A 20,756-nucleotide genomic window follows, 5' to 3' on the forward strand; every position below is an offset into this window, starting at 1 on the left:
GTCATTAACCCAAGCCTCTTCTTAAAAATCGGTCTGTAAGGTTTTGAAAAGGAGCTGATGCTCTGACCATCTTCATCATAAAATATTCTTTTCTAACATGTGAAAAAAAAAGGATTTAGGTGACACAGGCAAGAATTCATCTTTTCCTACAAGAGAAACTTGTCTTGTGCTTTTCTGAAGTGTAGAAAAGGGGAGACGGTGGTCAAAGGGTACAAAGTTGCAGTTATGTAGGATGAGTAAGTCTAGAGATCTAATGTACAGCATGATGACTGTATTTAATAAAACTGTATTGTATACTGGAAATTTGCTAAGCGAGTAAATTTCAGGTGCTCTCACCACAAAAAAAAAGGTAAGTATGTAAGGACACAACTGTAGTAATCATTTCACTATGTATATAGTTTTCCTGGAAAGGAAATCCGGCAGGTCAGGATTTTGATCATATTTTATTTTTAACAAATCTGTGGAAAGTGCTGAGAAGACCCATTGTGTACATTTGTAGGGTGCTCTTGAGGATCTGGCTTGGAGGCTGGCGGATGGTGTTATGCAGTGCTCTTTCAGAAGAAACATTACCCTTCCTGGGGTTAAGAATAGATTTGATCTAAACACAAGCTACTACATATTTCTAGCAGATGGTGCAGCTGACAATGGTACGTATATTGATGAAAACTATCTTTTCAAGTTTTTTTCTGTCTCTTCTTCCCTTTTCCACCTTTCCTGAAGAGACTACTATAATTGCTCATTTTTTAAGATACACACTTGTGGGTAAAGAGTTATCAAAACCCTTTTCCATTTTTGCCTGACAGTTCGACTTTGGATGACCTTCTTGTTTTGTTTCCTGGGAAACTAGATAAAAGTAGTGTCAACTATGTTATAAGGTGACATGCTTATGATAAAAATGACTTCTGGCTGGCAAACTGTATTTGGACCAGGAAGAACTATAAATACCTAGTAAGAAGCCATATCTTTGGGCTTCCCTAAATGTTGTGACGTTGGCAGATTCCTGGCAGGGATCCTGTAAGCAGTGACTGTGGGATTGTTGCAAGAGATACTGGCTTTTGTAGGATAACCTGTCTAATGTGAATCTCATCTCCTTGAACCTGAGCTTTCTCCAGGGAGGTGGAAGAAGGGTAGAGAGAATAGCCCCTGGCCAACTGAATAAGGTGCTACAAGATCTCCCATCGAAGGAAAATGCCTCTAAATGCCCTGCAGCTGTGCTTGTCTCTGTCCCACATCTCTCTAAGTGAATTTGATGCCAAGTGCAGCCCCGGTAGTTTTATGTGTTTGAATATTTACTTTATCCTCTTTTTTTAAAAGAATATTTTCTTTGTCCTTAAGAAGACTGCCCTGGTGGGTATTGCAACACATAGTAATAAGGATTATTAGATTTTGTTTAAGGTCTTGGCTGATGATGTTTTGAAGAACTACAGGAAATGCCAAGGTAGTATGTAGTGACTCATCTCTTGGGAGATAATACCGCCCCCAAACTTTGAGAATATAGCTTCCTTTGAAAATGGTGAGAAGCTGGGTGGATGGAATGGAAGGGTAGGGGGTGAGGTAAAGGAAGAGAAAGAGCAGAAATGTGGTGTAGGTAAAATTGTGAAAAGCCTTTGCATATTCTATCATGTGGTTTTGATTTTATACTATGGGTAAAGGGGACACAATAGTTTTGAAGCCCGATAAAGTATCTCCTCAGTGTTATGAGAAAATTTAGGAGTATTCGTAGATTTAGTTGTAGGTGATATGTGTAGTTATTTTAGTTAAATCGTGTAGTCTTGTTTGCACCAGCAACAGCAAAAACAGCTTGAAAATCATTTCTTGGCTAAGTGATAATAATGAAGAAAAACTACTCCGTGCTAATGACTGCCAGTCACTGGCTAAGCACTGTAGTTAGATCCTTCATTTTTATCTTCATAAAAATTATATTAGATATGTACTCTTTTACTATCCCTGTTTCATCCAGGAGGAAACAGAGGCTTAGGAGCGGTTAAGTAATTTGCCCAGATGAGTCCATGGTAGAGCTGGAATTTGAACCCAAACTCTTCGACCTCAGAGCCTAAGTCGTCAACACTTTTGAACATGGAAAATGTAGGAATTGAATTTTTAATGAGGAAAAGGGTCAGATATTTGTGTTTTTAAACGGATGCCACTCAAATAGAGGTAATTGTGTTTGTTGTTACTCTAGCTGTCACTTATTGTGCATTACATATATCCCATGTCTCACAGAGGCTTTGTCAATAGACATTATATTGCCCATTTAAGAGGAGGAAACTGGAACCTAGAAAGGCTAAGTAACTCGTTCCAAATCAAACAAGTAGCGGAGTCAGAAATTCCATCCCAGGCTGTTCCGCTTGCAGAAGCCGTGCCCTTTCCATCAGACCAGCCTGCTTCCTTCTGTGCCCGGTGTGGTGCAGGTGCTCCATGAGTGACTGCTGAAGCAAATGGATGTCTTCAGCTGCTAGGGCATTTAACGGTTTGCATTTATACTTTAAAAAACTTGATACTTAGGGGCGCCTGGGTGGCTCAGTCAGTTAAGCATCTGCCTTTGGCTCAGGTCATGATCCCAGGGTCCTGGGATCGAGCCCCATGTCAGACTCCCTGCTCAGCTGGGAGCCTGCTTCTCCCTCTGCCTCCACCCCTCCTCCCTGCTCATGCTCCCTCTCTCAGTTAAATAAATAAAATCTTTAAAAAAAACTTGATACTTAAAAAATTTACACTTTAAAAGAAAAGCAATTTCATTTAAGTAGATGAATTCTATTATATAATAAATTGTGTGTGTGGGTGTGTATGACAATGCCAAAACTTTCTTCTTAGGTCAGCACTGTAGAAATTGAAATGCAGTTTCTGATAGAAACAATATTTTAAGTGATAGTTCCAATATTCCCCCAGAAAAATCTAGTTCATGGATAATATAGGTGCAGAATGGAGCATTTCTGTATCTCCCTCTCCGGCTGGTGTTGCTATGCTGATAGTATGGTGGGGAGAATCTCTATCTTTTGTGGTGTTTCTCAAAGTGTGGCCCCAAACAACCTGCTTGAGAACCATTTGGAGTGACTGCTGAAAATGTAGATTCCCGAACTCCAGCTTAGACTCACTGAATCTCTGTCGTTGATGCTTGGAATCTGCAGGTGCTTGTTTTGTATACTGTGGTTTGATAACTTACTACTCTAGGACAGGGTTCTCCCAAATAAGGTGTATACATTGTAAGGCAGTTTAGGGGATACAAGGAGCAACACTAGAACCTTCTATTTAGATTTATTTTATCTCATCTCATCTCAAAAATTTCTATTTTAATATATTTTACAGTGTTCATAATGCATTAAGACAATAGAACATGAATATGTTCTAAAGTATACATATATTGGGAGCACAGACTCATTTAAAAAATTTTTTTATTTCTTTAAAGATTTTATTTATTTGAGAGAGAGCAGGAGCAGAGGGGTGGGGCAGAAGGAGAGGGAGAAGCAGACCCCCTGCTGAGCAGGGAGCCCCATGTGGGGCTCGATCCCAGGACCCCAGGATCATGACCTGAGCTGAAGGCAGCTGCTCAACCAACTGAGCCACCTGAGTGCCCCGGACTCATTTTTTTTTAAACTGGTGGAGTGCAAAGCAAAAATGCAAAACAAAACCTTAAAAAAAAACCCCAAAACCCAAACCTAGGCATTAATGCTTCAGGGAATAAACTTTCCATTACCCTTGTATTGGGGAACAAAATACAATTGCCACATAAATCATTGTCTCTTCTGTTATCTAGTTATATGTATGTGAACCATTTATAAATTGCACTCTGCTTAAAAGCAGTGAGACTTTGTGAGGTTGAAACCATTTTTCAAAGCAATCATAAAATCTCTGTGACCCATATAAATGTAAAATGTACCCAATTGCAGTAAAATCCATTTAAAACCTTTTTCTAATGCTGTTTTCCCCCCCAGAATGCTAACATTGCCCTATCATGAGATAAGCAGTCATGGAAAATGATAGAACTCACTAGGGTGAATAAGTAATTCACAATTAGGAAATCTACCAATTTAAATAATTAATGAATTGGAGACCCCGTTATCACATGACCGGTTATTTTAACAATTTAGGAATACCACACGTCATGTAATACTGTAGAGCCTTGTACTAAACACGAAGTCAATCTGCCTTAGAGCAGAAATCCAAGATTATAATGGAGCCATACAAAGGAATCCCAAAATTATAATGGACTTCTGCTTTTATGAAGGTTCAGTTCTTGGTTAGCCTATGGGTCTGCAGTGAATCAGTTTAAAAACACTTTCTTCCAACTTGCCTCTCAGGCTGTTGGGGAATGTGGTCTGGTTTTCATCACCACAACTCTACTAATTCAGTATAATTCCTGATAGTTAATTGTCTCTTTCTTCTCGACTCTCTTCTCTAGGTATTCATTACGTAAAACTTTTCTTGTTTTCTGCTTTCTCTCCGATCCTCTCATAAACAAGCCATGATATAGTAGTATTTGTGAAATGAATAACCAGTTGTCCTAATGCCATTTTTTGAATAGTTTATTTTATCTCTGCTGCTTCAGAAGCCTCTTTATTGTATGCCAAACGTCTATCAGTAAATCAAACTATTTCTAGTTTATTCTTCCATTACTCAATTAATGTGTCAGTTGAAACTACTGTAGCTTTATAATAGGTTATGAATTTTGATAGAGCATGATTCCCCTTCTGGCCTCCTTTTCTAGGAATTCTTGCCTCTTTGTTGTATATCTATTCTTCTAGATAAACTTTAGAAATGATTGTCAGATTCCATTGAAAATCCTATTGGGGTTGTGATTGGAATTGCAATGAAATTTTAGATTAATTTTGGAAATAATCAACATCTTTGCAGTAGTGAGTCTTTCTATCCAGGAATATATTGGATATTCCATTGATTAAAATCTGGTGGTTTTCTTCATGTCTTCATATAGGTTTATATATTTTTTGTTACTTTGTTTCTATGTATTTTATAGATTTCTATAAAACTATAGATTTACAATAGTTTGTGAATGGGATTATTTTTCTTACATTTTCTAAATTTGTTGGTGTATAGGAAAGTTATTGATATTTGAATGTTTATCTTGAATTTAGCCATCTAGTTTGCCAGTTGATTATTTGGATTTTCTAGATAAACGCCATATTTTATGCAAATAACGACAAGGTTCAAAGCCCTCATTTTTTTCTTGTTTCATTGCATTGATTACTTCTCCCAGAAAAAGTGGACTGGTAGTGGTGCTGTGGCAAGCCTTCTTGTCTTGTTCCTAAATTTGATGGGAATGCTTCTGATATTCATTGTTGTGTCATGTTTGTTGTATTTTTTTGGTGGGTATCTCTTACGGTGTTTAGGAAATGATCTTTTCTTAACTTTACAGAGTTCATTACATGAACATGTGCTGAATTTCATCTGAGGTCTTTTTTTTTTTTTTTTTTTTTAAAGATTTTATTTATTTATTTGAGAGAGAGAATGAAAGAGAGCACAAGAGAGGGGAAGGTCAGAGGGAGAAGCGGACTCCCCGCTGAGCAGGGAGCCCGATGCGGGACTCGATCCTGGGACTCCAGGATCATGACCTGAGCCGAAGGCAGTCGCTTAACCAACTGAGCCACCCAGGCGCCCTCATCTGAGGTCTTTTAGGCAGCAATTGAGATAATATTTTACCATTACTTTTATAGACTTCAGAATGGCAAACAATCCTCATTTTATTGGGATAAACCTTGCTTGGCTATGTTTCATAGTTCTCTTAATGGGTAGTTGATTTGACTCACTAATATTTTATTATTTAAACTTTTTGTATCTATATTTGTAATTGATTTTGGTCTATGGTTGTGGGATTGTGTGCGTGTGTGTGCGCATGCATGCCTAGTTTTGGTTTCAGTGTTATTCTAATCTCATAGAATGAACTCTAGAAGAGCTTAAATAAATAAGAAGTTTTAAAGTTAAGGGGCGCCTGGGTGGCTCAGATGGTTGGGCATCTGCCTTCGGCTCAGGTCATGATCCCAGGTTTCTGGGATCGAGTCCCGCATCGGGCTCCCTGCTAGGTGGGGAGCCTGCTTCTCCCTCTGCCTCTGCCTCTCTCTCTCTGTCTCTCTCTGACTCTCATGAATAAATAAATAAAACATTAAAAAAAAAAAGAAATTTTAAAGTTAAAAAAAATTTTTTAATTGTATAATAGAACTCATCCACATAATAACTGTCTGAACCTTTAGGGATAGAAATATTTGACTAATTAAAAAAATTCTTCTACCATTATTACTCTCCAGAATTACTACTACTTCTTTGGTGAAGTTTTTAATTCTAGATTTTTCCATAAATTCATCCATTTCATTTAGATTTTAAAATATTTTTGGCTTACTTAAAGTTGTATGTAGCATTTTCATTAGTTTTGAAGAGTATCTTCTATTATCAGCTGCTGTGTCACCCTTTTTATTTCTAGTACTGTTTGTGTTCTTTCTTTTTATCTTGTGGTTGGACTTGCCAAAAACTCAGTCGATTTCATTGGCCTTTTATAGACTTCATTTTTGACTTACTAGTTTGTTAATTTCTACCTTTATTTTTAACCAGTCTTCCTTTCTGTTTTCCTGGGTTATATTTTGTTGGTGTAAACACCTCTTGAATTAAATGATGACTTCAGTACTTTAAGTCTTTTTTTTTTTTTAAAGATTTTATTTATTTATGTGAGAGAGAGAGACAGAGACAGTGACAAAGATAGTGAGAAAGAGCACAGGTGGGGAGGAGAGGGAGAAGCAGACTCCCTGCTGAGCAAGGAGCCCAATGCAGGGCTCCATCCCAGGGCCCTGTGATCATGACCTGAGCCGAAGGCAGACGCTTGACCGACTGAGCCACCCAGGGCCCCTAAGTCTTTTTTTTTTTTTAAAGGAAATGCTTTTTAAATGATAAAAGCTTCTTTTGAATAGTACCTTGATTGCATCACATGTGTTTTGATATGAAATGTCTTCATTGTGCAATTTAAATTTTGATTTCCTGTTTAGCCCCAGGGTTATTTAGAAGAGTAGTTTTTTTTTTTTAATTTTTTTATTGTTATGTTAATCCCCATACATTACATCATTAGTTTTAGATATAGTGTTCCATGATTCATTGTTTGTGCATAACACCCAGTGCTCCATGCAGAATGTGCCCTCCTCAATACCCATCACCAGGCTAACCCATCCTCCCAACCCCCTCCCCTCTAGAACCCTCAGTTTGTTTTTCAGAGTCCATCGTCTCTCATGGTTCTTCTCCCGCTCCGATTTCCCCCCCTTCATTCTTCCCCTCCTGCTACATTCTTTAGAAGAGTAGTTTTATAAATATCTAGGTGGATCATTTTTTCCTAGCTTTTTGTTGTTTATTTTTAGTTTTGTTGTGTTTTGGATAAATAATATAACCTGTATCTTATATAATTATTTCTTTTCGGAAATTATTGAGATGTAGTCTATAGTCTAGTACTTATTTTATTGGGGTAAAGATTTCTATATATCTGTTATATCAAATTTCTTAATTCTTTTTGTTCTTTTTGACACTTGTATTCTTAAAATAATGTATGTTCCATGATTTATTCTCCTAATGATGGATATTTATCTTGCTTAAATTTTTCTTTTTTTTTGGTCCAGCACAAAAACCCCACAACTTCTCGTAGACATTCTTATACATATATCTTTGGGTAAAAGGGGAGTATTTCTGTAGGATAGATTCCCAGAATGAACAGCCACACATACATACTCACATACCAGACTGATTCTATACATTCACAGACTTAATCTTATACATAATAAATAATAACACATCCTTAATTTGTTTACATCACCGTTATTTGGGATTTTGATTTGTTAGTCAAAGCCAGTCCGAATTGACCATATGCCAAATAATATAATATTGCATCAACATGCTTTTGTTTGTCTTCTACCCACCTACTTTGTCCAGGTCTGAGTTCTGTTAGTTTAGTCTAGGATTCCAGATTTTTAAAAAGTATGTAGTATCTTTGAAGAATTGTATTTGACATTTTCAGTGATTTTTGATATTACCAGTGATCATCTTGACTTCCCCGTGTTTGACTGGTCTCTTGCATACCACCTGCTCTTTCAGCATAACTTCGCCATTCTTCGTCCTCGTTTTGATTCATCTCTTGATTGGCTAAATTATTTCTTTAACTTTTTTCAAGATGATCATGTGTGCTTGTGTATACATTTATGTGGCTTTTGCATATGAGTGGCATCTCTGATGATATTTATTTATTTTTTATTACCGTAAGAAAGTTTGTTTCTTTGCCATGCCACTGTCTTTCCATTCCTTCTCTCCTGAGGAAGTAATTCTTCTTCATTTTCTTTTTGTGAAATTTCAGGTAAAATTTATAAGCATTCTCAGCAACCTTTGATTACATATGAAAAATATAATGTGACAGACTATCCAAGGAACGTGGGAGGATCCCGTTCTTTTTTCCTTCTGAAGGCTCATGGTAAGTTATGTGTGTAGTATTATTACTACTTTGTGCAATAAATTTACCTGATGACTCAGTGCTGGCTGGATTAGGAATGGTGGTGGGCATAATTTACCAAATGTTCATAAGTCTTCTGTATTTAAATATTAACATTTGCAGGTAGCAATGTTTATCTTAATGTTTTCTCCTTTTTATTAAAAATGGAAAGTAGGGATAAGTCATTGGTTTTAACCCTGGCTGTACATTAAAATCACTAATGGAGCTTTTAAGACACCTATAATTTTTAAAGAGTGCCCTAGTTATTTCTAACTGTAGCCAGAGTTGAGTATCTGGGTTAATCAATTTAATTTTTGTGAGACCTTAATTAGGCCATTTATTAAAATAAAGGCTTATAATAGAAGAGTGCTTTGTGATTTTGATTGTTTAGCAGTAGTTTGGTTTCAAAGATACAGTTTTGTTGAAGAACTGATCAGTGTGTAAGTAATTGAGGGTGTACAAATTACTCAGTGCTATACATATGATGATTTTAACCATGATATGATTAAATCATTAAAATGATGAAATTAACCACATTGGAAGAGCAATAGCCCCAAAATAAGGTTCTAACATGCTTGGTTCTACAGATGAAAGTCGATTCCATTTGAAAAGTAGCCCAGTTTATTGTTGAAAAGATGGGATTTAAAAGTAGGGGAATAGTGTAGTGTATACTTGTATGGGGTGGGGAATCTGTCCTTATTTGGTATATTTCCTTTATATTCCCAGAGTTATTCCTTCCAGTAGAGTTTCAATAAATGTCATCATAGTTAAGCTTGAAAATAATTTTACTATTGGTAATTTGCTTCTACTGGTAGCTCCAGGGTGACAGTAATTGGATTTCGCATGTAACCTGCCTATTTGTTTTTCACTGTTTTTGGAATGAAAAGTGAGAAGATGCTCGCCTACCTGCAGAAGGGCTGTATTAGTGTCATGGTTAAGAGCACAGTTGCTGAAGCCAGGCTGGGTTCGGATCCCAACTTTGTAACCTTAGGCGAGTTACTTAACTTCTCTCTTCCTTAGTTTCCCTATCCAGCAAAACCCGAATAATAATTGTAACTACTGAATGGGATTGTTATAAAGATCAATTAGAGTAATACATGTAAAGCACTCGGAGACAGTGCCTGGCACACGGTAGGAGTGACGGAGGTGTTAGCTGTTAGAAGTAGTAATGGTAGCGATAAAAGCTATGATATGCAGGATATTTTTAGGTTATGCTTACGTTCATTGAATGTATTTCCTTAGTTGTTTTCCATGTTCTGAGCATTTGGCATGGCCCTTTAAGAAACAGCGTGGTTTGTGTTTTCAACCCTTTTATTTTCTCACCTGCAGGTGCTTTTATTTTCTCACCTGCAGGTGCCTTAATGTTTGTGGCATGGATGACTACCGTGAGCATAGGTGTGCTCATTGCTCGGTTCTTCAAATCTGTTTGGTCAAAGGCTTTCTTTGGTCAAGCAGCTTGGTTTCAGGTAGGTGGGAGAAAAAGTTTAATGCAATTTCCATATTATTTGAACACTGCAACATGAAAACATACATAGTATGTGGGTTTCTTTTCCTTTTCTTTCTTTCTTTTTTTTTTTTTGTGGTTATAGTTGTTGTAGTTGTGGAATCCTAATAATTCCTTCATTTTGCTCTTTGGTTTCCTAACCAATTGAGAAGAGACATAAGATACTTGATGGTGGTCAAAATAGAGACAGCTTTATGAGGGTCAGGCTGGATTGGAGAATGTCTCAGGACTGTGTGCATCCCTTTGCAACATAGACTTTGGGACCCAAAAGATCCTGACTTAACGTGTCTGTTGGACGAGGGTAGAGCCTGGAAGAGCATTCATTCACTGCTCTCACTGAGTACAGATAGGTCAAGGCGGATGGGAGAGCCGAAGAAAGAAGTAGCGAGGGTTAATGCATTTCCGAACAGGGGTCTGTCCTCTGGTTGATGCCAATGAATGTTAGACTGTCCCTAACTCACTACTCAAGATAATCTATCTACTCTGTAGGTGGGAAGAGGAGCTAGAAGTGTTTTTTTTCATGCTGCCCCTTTGCATGGGATGAGGAGGCAGACTCTTCATAGAAAGACAAGAGTCAATAAGCACGCCTCAAAACAAAGCAAAACAACCTTCTCTTTCACATGTCACGGAGTATAGATGTTGCATGTATAGTGGAAGATCAATGAGTCTGTGTTGAGATAGCATGTATATGTCTGCTTTTGAGAAAATACTGTTTATTGAAACAGTTTGAACTTTATAAGGAGTATTCTTGAAACTTTATGTACATATAAGTTTGTAGCCTTTAAGACTTACCTTATCTAACCTGGTTTCTCACTATTGGCTGACAGGGTCAGTCTGTTTTATATGTTCTCACTACTGCTATGCACCTTGCTCGCCTCTGTCTCTGCCTTTGATTTCACTCTCTCGCTTTCTCTCCCATCTGCTCGTATGGATATTCCCAATTGGAAAATTCTTTCTGTCTCCACTTTACCAATTCGGTTCTCTACTGCCTTTGAAACTCTGCTGTCTCTATATGTAGTGCGATATATAGAGTGATTACGTGTCCTCCTTTCCCTGAGATAGTTTTTGTTTGCACCATTTATCCTGACATACTCAATTAACAGTGTCATTCCACTCGCGTGATTTAGACAATGAATGACATTTCATATATGTTTCATCTCCTCACTTGTATGCGACGCTTCTCGGGAGACAGTATTTTCTGTCTGATGGTATCTGGTACAGCACTGTGCTTGGCGGTGGAACTTAATAAAGGAAGGAAAGGAAGGACTTTTGGCAAGTAGGTATGCTCTGTGTGTGAAATAGCCATTAATGCTGCCCTGTGCAGGTGAAGTCTTGGCAAATGCTTTTGAATGACGAGGATGGCAGCTTAGAGTTTTCTTTAAGGTCAGTCGTTTACTAAGTTTTTTTTTTTTTTTAACTCACAGCAAATGGTGATTAGATGTCCATCGAATGCCTGCCTTCAGTGAATCCCACCCCTCAGTCTTCTAGCCACAGTAACGCCAAGTCCTTCCTCTTAGCTGGTTAATTGTATTCTCATGGTTACATTTCACCCTTGCAGGTGCATCGGATGCTCATGCTCACGACCACCGCCCTTACCTGCATTGCTTTTGTTCTGCCTTTTGTTTACAGAGGAGGCTGGAGTTGGGTAGGTATCTCTCAGACAGGATGTTTTTATATAAATTCATTTTGATGTCACAGGAGGTTGCTGTTTCATTCTCAAATGAGAGGTTAAAAGATATTTCTGCGTACATCTCTCTTTCCTTTTTTTAATCATCTGGCAACTGTTCCATATGGCTGGGGGGTCAGGGAATAGAGTGAGGATGTCATTGCAGATTACTTGATAATGAAATATATTTTTAGGCTGCATCAAATGTTATGGATACTCTACATAGCTTGGGTGAGTTTTCTCACTATGGAGCAGTGAAAATTCACAGTGTGCTATCTAAGGAACGTGAACCTTGTAAGTGGTTTTCTCTAACTAATACTATGATTACCACTACGCGAATGTTAGAGCGAAGATATTTACTGGTATGCTCACCAGTGATTCTTCAGCACCCAGAGCAGCTTCTGGTATATAGTAGGTCCTCAGTAAATATTGAATGAATGAATAAGGCTTACCAAGAATAAGTAATATACCTAAGGTCAGATCTGTGCTTCCATGACATTTCTCCAATTTCATAGCCAGTCAGAATTCGAATTTAAACTTTGATATTTCCATTCCGATTGTTGCTATAAGGGCAAGATTGATGAATCTTTGGTCTAGGAAACCTCCCTCCTGCTTTTTAGGTAGTTTCTAAATTGGTCAACCTATTTTTTTTAAAGGAAATGATGAAGATTTTCTGATATGAACCTAGACATCAGAACCTTATTTTATGCAGGTATTTGGGACAAGGATAATGCTTATTTTGTGAGCTTTGTAGTTTGCAGTCTTTGCCGTTTATGAATTGGATCATATAAAGGGGAGACTATAGTAGCCATGTCACAGGCTTTTTGAGAATTGAGAGTTAATTAGCTGAAAGCACTTAGGATAGTTTTGTGCACATTCTAAGCACATGTAGGAATTTCATTGCTGCTGTTACTGTCGTTTTATGAAATAGAGGCCCTTTCCCTCTCCGTGGTCCTGGTTATAATTTTATCCGTCTATAACCGAGTCCATAGCTTGAGCGTGTTTTTGTAATGTTCTTTTGTCAGCTTACTGTTCTTCTTGACCAAAGCATCCCATCATGGCTTAGAAACCATTATACCCTTGTTCTGGATCACAGATTTTAGAGCCTACCCAAGCATGGCAGTCAGTGACAACAGACTGTAATATTCCCCCACCTAAACATGTCACAGGTTAGAACATCTCCTTAGTCTCTCTCTTAAGTTTTTAAGTGGAATAATTGTGCTAAGCGGTCTACCGTCTGCTGTTTTGAGCAGGCATGTAGCATCTCTAAGAGAGGAGTGGAGCTGACGGTGTTGTGATACTTTGTTGATGTTTTTTCTCAGGTTATCCCTCCATTCTGAACAGAGGAGCTAAGATTTTAATGCAGTGGCTATACGGGTTATTCATTTAATCCACACTTGTTGAGTGATTAAGGCTCTGTTAAGCATTGGAGTTACAGGGAATCATATAGAACCTTCAGCTCAGGGAAACACAGAGTTCTAAACAAAATTACCATACATTGGGGTGATTGCTCTTGACATGGGGATACTAACTAGTCCTAGGTGGGCTGTACTGGGGTTGGTGATCATCTAACATCCCGACGGGGGAGAGGCAGCACCCTACATGGATTCCACCACAACCATTTACACACTGTATGTCGTTGGACAGACTGCTTGTTATCTCTAAGCCTCAGTTCCCCATGAAAGTGGGGTATTGATAACTGTCAAGCATTGTAGTGAGCATCGGTAATAATGTATATAAAGTACATGCCTGGAATACAGTAGGTGCTCAGTGAAGGGTGCCTGTTCTTATTAGTAAATGTTTTAAGCTACAGAAAAACGCTAGGAATACATCATCTGTGTGTATTATTTTTAACTTGAGGATTTACATTGATGGGTGAGATCGAGACCATTAAAATCATGTAACTTTGTTCAGTATGCAGGTTATCACCCGTATCTTGGTTGTATAGTGATGATTTTAGCAGTTCTTCAGCCTCTTTTGGCAGCCTTCAGGCCAACTTTACATGACCCAAGGTACTTAGAGCTTTTATATATAAATGGTCTTAATGTGGATATCATTATTTGGCAAACTAATTCCTTTTTTTTTTTAATTATTATGTTATGTTAATCACCATACATTACATCATTAGTTTTTGATGTAGTGTTCCATGATTCATTGTTTGCGTATAACACCCAGTGCTCCATTCAATACGTGCCCTCTTTAATACCCATCACCAGGCTAACCCATCCCCCGACTCCCCTCCCCTCTAGAACCCTCAGTTTGTTTCTCAGAGTCCATAGTCTCTCATGGTTCATCTCCCCCTCCGATTTCCCCCTCTTCATTCTTCCCTTCCTGCTATCTTCTTCTTCTTTTTTTTTTTAAAAAAAACTAACTCCTTTTTAAGTGAAAACACTTTGCATGTTATAAAATTCAGTGACAAATTATATTTACTTTAAAGGGTTTTAAAATGTATTTCAGATACCTAATTCCTAGGCAATAAGGGAAATTTTGTGCTTTTTATTCTCTTGGGAATTAATTGTAGTTCTATCACTTTTGAGAATACTGACTGGTTCTTTATTTGGTAGAAGGCAAATGTTTAACTGGACTCATTGGAGTATGGGCACGGCTGCTAGAATAATAGCAGGTAAGTAATTGTGATGCCACTTATTCATATATAATTGCTGGTTGTTGATATTGCAGGTGGTAATTTGGCTTAAATGATTTTTAGATGTATTAGTAATTGGAGTAATTGGTTGTTGAGGAGAGATCAGTCTTAAACATTGAAATCCAGAAAGTAATTTCTAGAGGTGACTATTTAAGTCATTATTTCAGTTTTACGTTAAAGTTTTTGAAATGGCTTTAAAACTTTCCTTCTAAGACTCTTTTTTTTTTAGCATTTGCCTTTGCCCACAGAATAAGCTGTGCTAATGGCCAAACGCTCAAGTTGAGGGCCATTTTTGAGTTGGGCTGAGGTGGGCTGTGGGGCGTCCCAGCCTTCTGTCTGCAGGTCCTTTCCATGGAGATGGTACCTTCCAGGGAAGGGTGATTTTCAAAAGTCAGGTGTGGTTATCCAATGTATTTTGATGCTTTGTATAATAAATACATAAACTGACACCTCCTATTCTTACATTTTGATAGTCTTTGGGGGTTCTTCGTGGAATGAGGAGTCAACATCATAGTCAACAATGATTTCCATACTTTTCTCCCTTTCCTACATTGCAGACTTAAAACATTTTGGAAAGTTTGAGTGTCTCTTTTTAAACAATTGATAGATCATAATTTAATTTCCCATCTTACCGTTTCTAGTCTTACAATTAAAAAAAGATTAAGTTAATTATTTGGTCTTAAATATTAGTCTAATTCAGCTCATAAACTCTTTTACTGTGTTTTACTTGATATAATACACACATAATTACCTCTCTTGAGGGTGACTACATTTGAATATATATATTTTTCTTATAAATGTAGTGGCAGCAATGTTCCTGGGAATGGATTTACCAGGACTAGATCTTCCTGGCCCATGGAAAACCTATACAATGATTGGATTTGTAGCCTGGCACGTTGGAATGGAGATTGTTCTGGAGATACATGCCTACCGACTTTCTCGAAAAGGTAACCTGCTCAACAGCCATGTTATATAGAATCACCTTTATACAAACTCTAGGAATGTGATTAGTTTCTAGATACTGATGGTTGGCTCTTACAGGATAGCTCACTAAAACTTTCTGTGGTGATTAGTCAGTGTTAGAACTCATGGAAATATTCTGCCCTTGTTTTTTATACTCATTAGTATTACAATTAATGAGGAAAAAAAGGGAACGATTTTAGGTTTTAGGGAAGAAGTCTTTTTTTATAATGCTGGTCTGACTTGGAGCCAGTCCACACTGAGAATCCTGAATGCATGGAGCTGAGAGAACTCAGAAATGGAGGAAGAAGAGATGCCTAAAGTCAACATAGGGCAAAGCTGCAGGCAGATTTTGCCTATTTGATAAACTTACTGTGTACTAACACTTCAGTTGTCATGTACATCATATATAGCTAGCTAACTAGGCAAGCTAGAGGGGAAGAATTCTTTTACCATGACTTTCTAGTGGCCAGTCCATTTTGATCTTAGTGCAAAATGGGCCTTAGGCAGGGTCGAGATACCTATAGCCATTAGGAATGGAGACATTAGTAGAGACTATGTGACATTTTAAACTAGCTTGGCTTCTGGGCTGTGTCCTTTGTGTCTTATTTAGTTTCCACCCCCCTAAATGATAAGTTAAGGTGGCCTTTTAAAAATAAGACCTCTTTGTTGTGAATCTAGGAGCCTGGGCAGCTTTTAGGAGCCGAGTAGTAAATATCTATCCTGCCATTTTTGGTTCTCAACAGGGTCACATACATGGGGTTTCTGATGACCACTGAATTATGGCTTGCTATTTAAAATACATACATACTTAAAACATGGTCTGTTAAGACTTTGATATGGTGTTTATTGACCAGGAGAAGAGGCATATTTTAAGTCCCTTGACAAATATGTTCTGTAGCCCACTTGTCCCAATTTGTGAGAGCCTTACATGTTCAGGAAGTTTGCAACATTTGGTAGCTTGATATGGGAGAATATACACCTGGAAATCAACAAATGCTACACATCAGGACTTTTTTTTTGGAAGTTAGTTTACCGGCATACTCACGGGCCTTACAAACTTCTGTTGTTGTTTTTGACAGTTGAAATATTGGATGATGCCAGAATTCAGATCCTTCAGTCATTTACTGTAGCTGAAGCAGAAGTAAGTCCTCCTTTTCTTATTTACTGACACAAACTTCAATGATAGTCGTTTCTTTCTTTCACGTCTCAATTTTTTCTTTCAGGGTCATGCTTTTAAAAAGGTGGTGTTTGCAGTTTATATCTGTGGGAATGTGACTTTTCTCATCATCTTCTTATCTGCAATCAACCAACTCTGAGCAAGCAAAGACCTTGGCTTTGCAGACCAGATGATAATGATCATTAAGCCAAAGAAACTTGAAGCTTATACTGACTGCTTGGAGCATATTCATGAATTCTGAATTGGAAGAGCAGGTCATATCTGTAGAGGAATTCTGAGTAGCGGTCTTTAGAGATCAACTTTTAGCAGGGTCCTGTGGACTCTAAAAAGGACGTCAAGCCTTTATGTGTGGTTCTGAGTGTTACCGGGGAAGGTTATCCTTGAGGAGAAATGACTCTCAGATATTTTCCATGATGAGGTTTTTAGAATGTTAGCATTTAAGAAAAGAACTGTTTGGAAAGACAGAAATGATGTTATTTGGAGGGAATGGAGATTGTATTAAAGTGAATATATTTTGGACTATAAAGGTGCTGTTTTAAAGACAATATTTATGCTAGTTTATCTGAATGGTCTTTCTTAGGACATTTTTTTGAGAAACTATGTTTTTCAGTCCAGTTTTTTGGACATGTCCTTTTTTCTATGTATTCTGTTACTTCTCTGGTAAAGGTGGAAGTGGGGCTAACTTACATTGTATTAACATTTAAATATATTATGGATATTAGAATTTCTTTCTTAGCAGTGAAATGCAAATGTGCATCTTCTGCTTAAGACTGTATTTATATATTCAGTTACAGGGCTGAAAGGACATTTTATATATTAATTGTTTTGACTCTAAGATTTAAGTCCTAGCTTTTGGAGATTGTAGACTTGCATTTCAAAAATAATAAAATTTACCCTTGTGAATATATTTAGCAGTTACTCTCTTTCTTTGTGGTAATAAATAATATGGATGGTTCTTTTTTGTTAGAAGTTCCTGATGGTGTAATGAATTAGAATATTTTCCTTCCTACTCCAATAATCTCTCTTTTTTTTTAAAGATTTTATTTTATTTATTTGACAGAGAGAGAGAGAGACAGCTAGAGAGGGAACACAAGCAGAGGGAGTGGGAGAGGGAGAAGCAGGCTCCCGGCCGAGCAGAGAGCCCGATGCGGGGCTCGATCCCAGGACCCTGGGATCATGACCTGAGCCGAAGGCAGACGCGTAACGACTGAGCCACCCAGGCGCCCCCCAATAATCTCTTTTTTAATGGTTGGATTTCATATTTGCTATGAGGACATCTAGCCAGTGGGTGGCGCCATAATACCAAAGTACTGCTTTGTTCCTGTTCATTGTGTTGTTAACTCATTTTTAGTACTTAGGTAATACCATGGAGTGGCATTTCCCTTACATTCACCAACTCTTAATCTTTATTTGAAAAGTTTCTGCCTTTTTTGGGGGGGAGAGGGGGCTGGGGTTGTGAGTTAGAAACTGAAATTAGGGACTATTATTATTTTTCTGGTTACATTTCTGTTTGTTTTCTAACCATGATTATTTGTAACTATTGCTTGGTAGTTCCCTTTACGTTCATCTGACCCTGTGATAAATGAATATAACTATCTTAAGCAGAGGAAGCAAGCAAAACTGGACATTCCTAAAAAAATATTTAGGAAGGCATATTTTATTTTTTAGGTGTTCTGTCTGATTATCTTATAGTTTCTGCTTAGTCCAAGGACCTAATTTGTATTTGGTGTAAATAATAGCCTTGTCTGTGTTTCCTACATCTTTTATGGGGTAAAACGGTATGGAAGTTTTAGTTTTGTTCCTTATATAGGTGTTTATCATAAATAGCTTAGGGTTGAGATGTGGATCTTCTGTGTTCATGTTCTGTGAGTGCCAGGCTATTTACAGTCTAAACTTTCCTTTTAAATACTTTCATTAAAAACATTTTTTTAAAATATAAAAAATTAAGTGTGCACTAAAATATTTTCCTCCAGTTTTCACTTATATGGGGCTTAAAGGTTAATAAATTTCTTTTAATAAATTATATTCTGTATATGACAAAGAAAACTTCCTTTAAAGGGAAAATGAACCTTGGTGTTTAGTTTTCAAATATGTGAGGTTATTGGGTTTCTAGTACTGAGGCTAAGATATTTTAACTTTTTCTTTTTCCCTGATTCATCTGTTGGCACTGTTTTGCTGTATCATCAATTGATATACAGAGTTGTCCAAAAAGTCTTTCTTATTTAATCTTGATAAAGACACCATTTTATTAATACCAAATTATGATTTTTCTGCTTATGAATGGTTGATATCCACAGATTGAAAAATGCTTATTTTTCACTCCTGTCATTATTTCTTTTTGTTTTTGTAATAAACAATTTTTTTTACAACTTCTTTTGATAGGAGTGATTGTAAAACTAAATGTCTTTAGATCTTCAGCAGTGTTGCCCCCAGTGATCAAAATCATAAGTTTTCTTCCTAAAGATGATTTCCTCTATAAAATAAAAATATGTGTTTTGGAAAAGATGAAACAAATTCTCGAAAACTACGGTTGGGGTAGCATTCACAGCTGAGGCTATTCTTTGCTTTTATTATTTTCTGCTCTGTGGAAATGAATCTTAAGGGTGTAGGTAGCCTATGGCATAAGTTGGCGAATAAATGAATCAAAATCCCTTTAGTGCTTACTTGATTTCAATCAGGATTTTGGCTGTAATGTGTGTGAAGTGATATTCATCCCTTCCACATCCTGCCTCAGTCCAGGATGCAGTGAAAAAAGACGGTGCCGACCGGCAGTCAATGCCAGCTAGGAAGCTCTAGGGGCACATGTAGCTTTTGGCTGAAATTTTATTTATCTCTGTGTTCTGGTAAAGCAGGAAAAAAAAAAGAACAAATGTCCTTGTTTAAGATAATCCATTATAGATGGGAATGAAAGATAGGAGTCTTCTAAGCTCTTCTCAAATTTGATTAGGATACACCCTGTTCCTATCCATATCCTGCTTCTTTCCTCCTTGCCCAGTACCCAGGCTCATCTGCACCCAGGTCCCTGATGGTCATGATGATGCCTAGAATGCCCATTGTGTTTCTCTCTTTCTAGCAAAAGCTAGTTTATCAAGTTCTATCTCAAGATCTTCCTTGTCCTTGGAGCCTTCCCTGGCTCTCCCTTCCACATGGGTCTCTCCTGACCATCCTCATGAGTGGTGTGATATTGGGCTATGAGGCAGCTGATCCTGTCAGTTAAAAAGGATTGGGAGTGGGGCGCCTGGGTGGCTCAGTTGATTAAGAGCCTGCCTTCAGCTCAGGTCATGATCTCGGGATCCTGGAACCGATCCTGTGTTGGGCTCCCTGCTCAGCGGGGAGCCTGCTTCTCCCTCTCCCTCGGTCCCCCCCCCCCCCACACCCGCTCATGTGCTCTCTCTTTCTCAAATAAATAAATAAAATCTTCAAAAAAATAAAAAAAAAAAGGACCAGGAGTTTGGGAATGGAGTTGGAAGATCTTTGTGTGCATGTTTATATTACAAGTTGCCTATCCTTGGGCAAGTGACTTATGTCTTCTCTGAATCTGGTTCCTCACAGGGCAGTTGTGAGGAATGAATGAAGTGATTTCAACAAAAGTTGCTTTGTACATGTTATTGATGACGTGGGTGCTGTTTGATTACAGTGTTAAACTTTAGTTCTTTTTGCATATAAAATGTATATTTTTGTTTTATAAAAAGTTTTGATTTTCACCATGAAAACATTATGCTCAGTGAAATAGCCAGGCATAAATGGACAACCAGGGTGTGATTTTATTTATTTGAAGTACCTAGACTTGTTAAATTTCATAGAGAAGAAAGTAGAGCGGTGATTACCAGGAGCTGAGGGAGAAGAGGGAATGTTTAAATGTTTAAAACAGTTTCTGGGGCACCTGGGTGGCTCAGCCGTTAAGCGCCTGCCTTCAGCTCAGGTCATGATCCCAAGGTCCTGGGATTGAGCCCCTCATCGGGCTCCCTGCTATGTGGGAAGTCTGCTTCTCCCTCTCCCACTCCCCCTGCTTGTGCTCCGGCTCTCACTGTGTCTCTCTCTGTCAAATAAATAAATAAAATCTTTAAAAAAAAAAAAAAACAGAGTTTCTGTTTGGGATGATGAAATAGTTCTGGAGATTGGTTGTGGTTATGCTTGCATAATACTGAATGTATTTGATGCAATGAATTGTACACTTAAAAATGGTTAAAATGGTAAATGTTGTGTTATGCATATTTTTAACAAAAAAAACAAAAGAAATTTGGTGTTCATAGCAGCACTAGTCACAATAGCCAAATGGTGGAACTAGCCCACACGTCCATCAACAGGTGAATGGATAAACAAATTGTGGTCATACATATA

At 37.7% G+C, this 20,756-nt stretch overlaps 1 protein-coding gene across 1 annotated transcript in view; it reads left to right on the forward strand.

The window, feature by feature from the left end:
• FRRS1 (ferric chelate reductase 1) overlaps positions 1-16,988 on the forward strand; it is a 43,649-nt gene extending 26,661 nt beyond the window's left edge. The window contains exons 8-16 of the mRNA XM_032422853.1: positions 500-647; positions 8,330-8,443; positions 9,815-9,927; positions 11,524-11,610; positions 13,546-13,643; positions 14,196-14,254; positions 15,079-15,222; positions 16,318-16,379; positions 16,462-16,988. Of these exons, the coding sequence (XP_032278744.1) occupies positions 500-647; positions 8,330-8,443; positions 9,815-9,927; positions 11,524-11,610; positions 13,546-13,643; positions 14,196-14,254; positions 15,079-15,222; positions 16,318-16,379; positions 16,462-16,554 (918 nt within the window). The 3' untranslated portion in view covers positions 16,555-16,988. The remainder of the gene's footprint in view (positions 1-499; positions 648-8,329; positions 8,444-9,814; positions 9,928-11,523; positions 11,611-13,545; positions 13,644-14,195; positions 14,255-15,078; positions 15,223-16,317; positions 16,380-16,461) is intronic.
• The last annotated feature ends 3,768 nt before the right edge of the window (positions 16,989-20,756 follow it).

This window comes from Phoca vitulina, unplaced genomic scaffold, assembly GCF_004348235.1.
Source record: "Phoca vitulina isolate PV1807 unplaced genomic scaffold, GSC_HSeal_1.0 scaffold2, whole genome shotgun sequence".
NCBI classification, from domain to species: domain Eukaryota; kingdom Metazoa; phylum Chordata; class Mammalia; order Carnivora; family Phocidae; genus Phoca; species Phoca vitulina.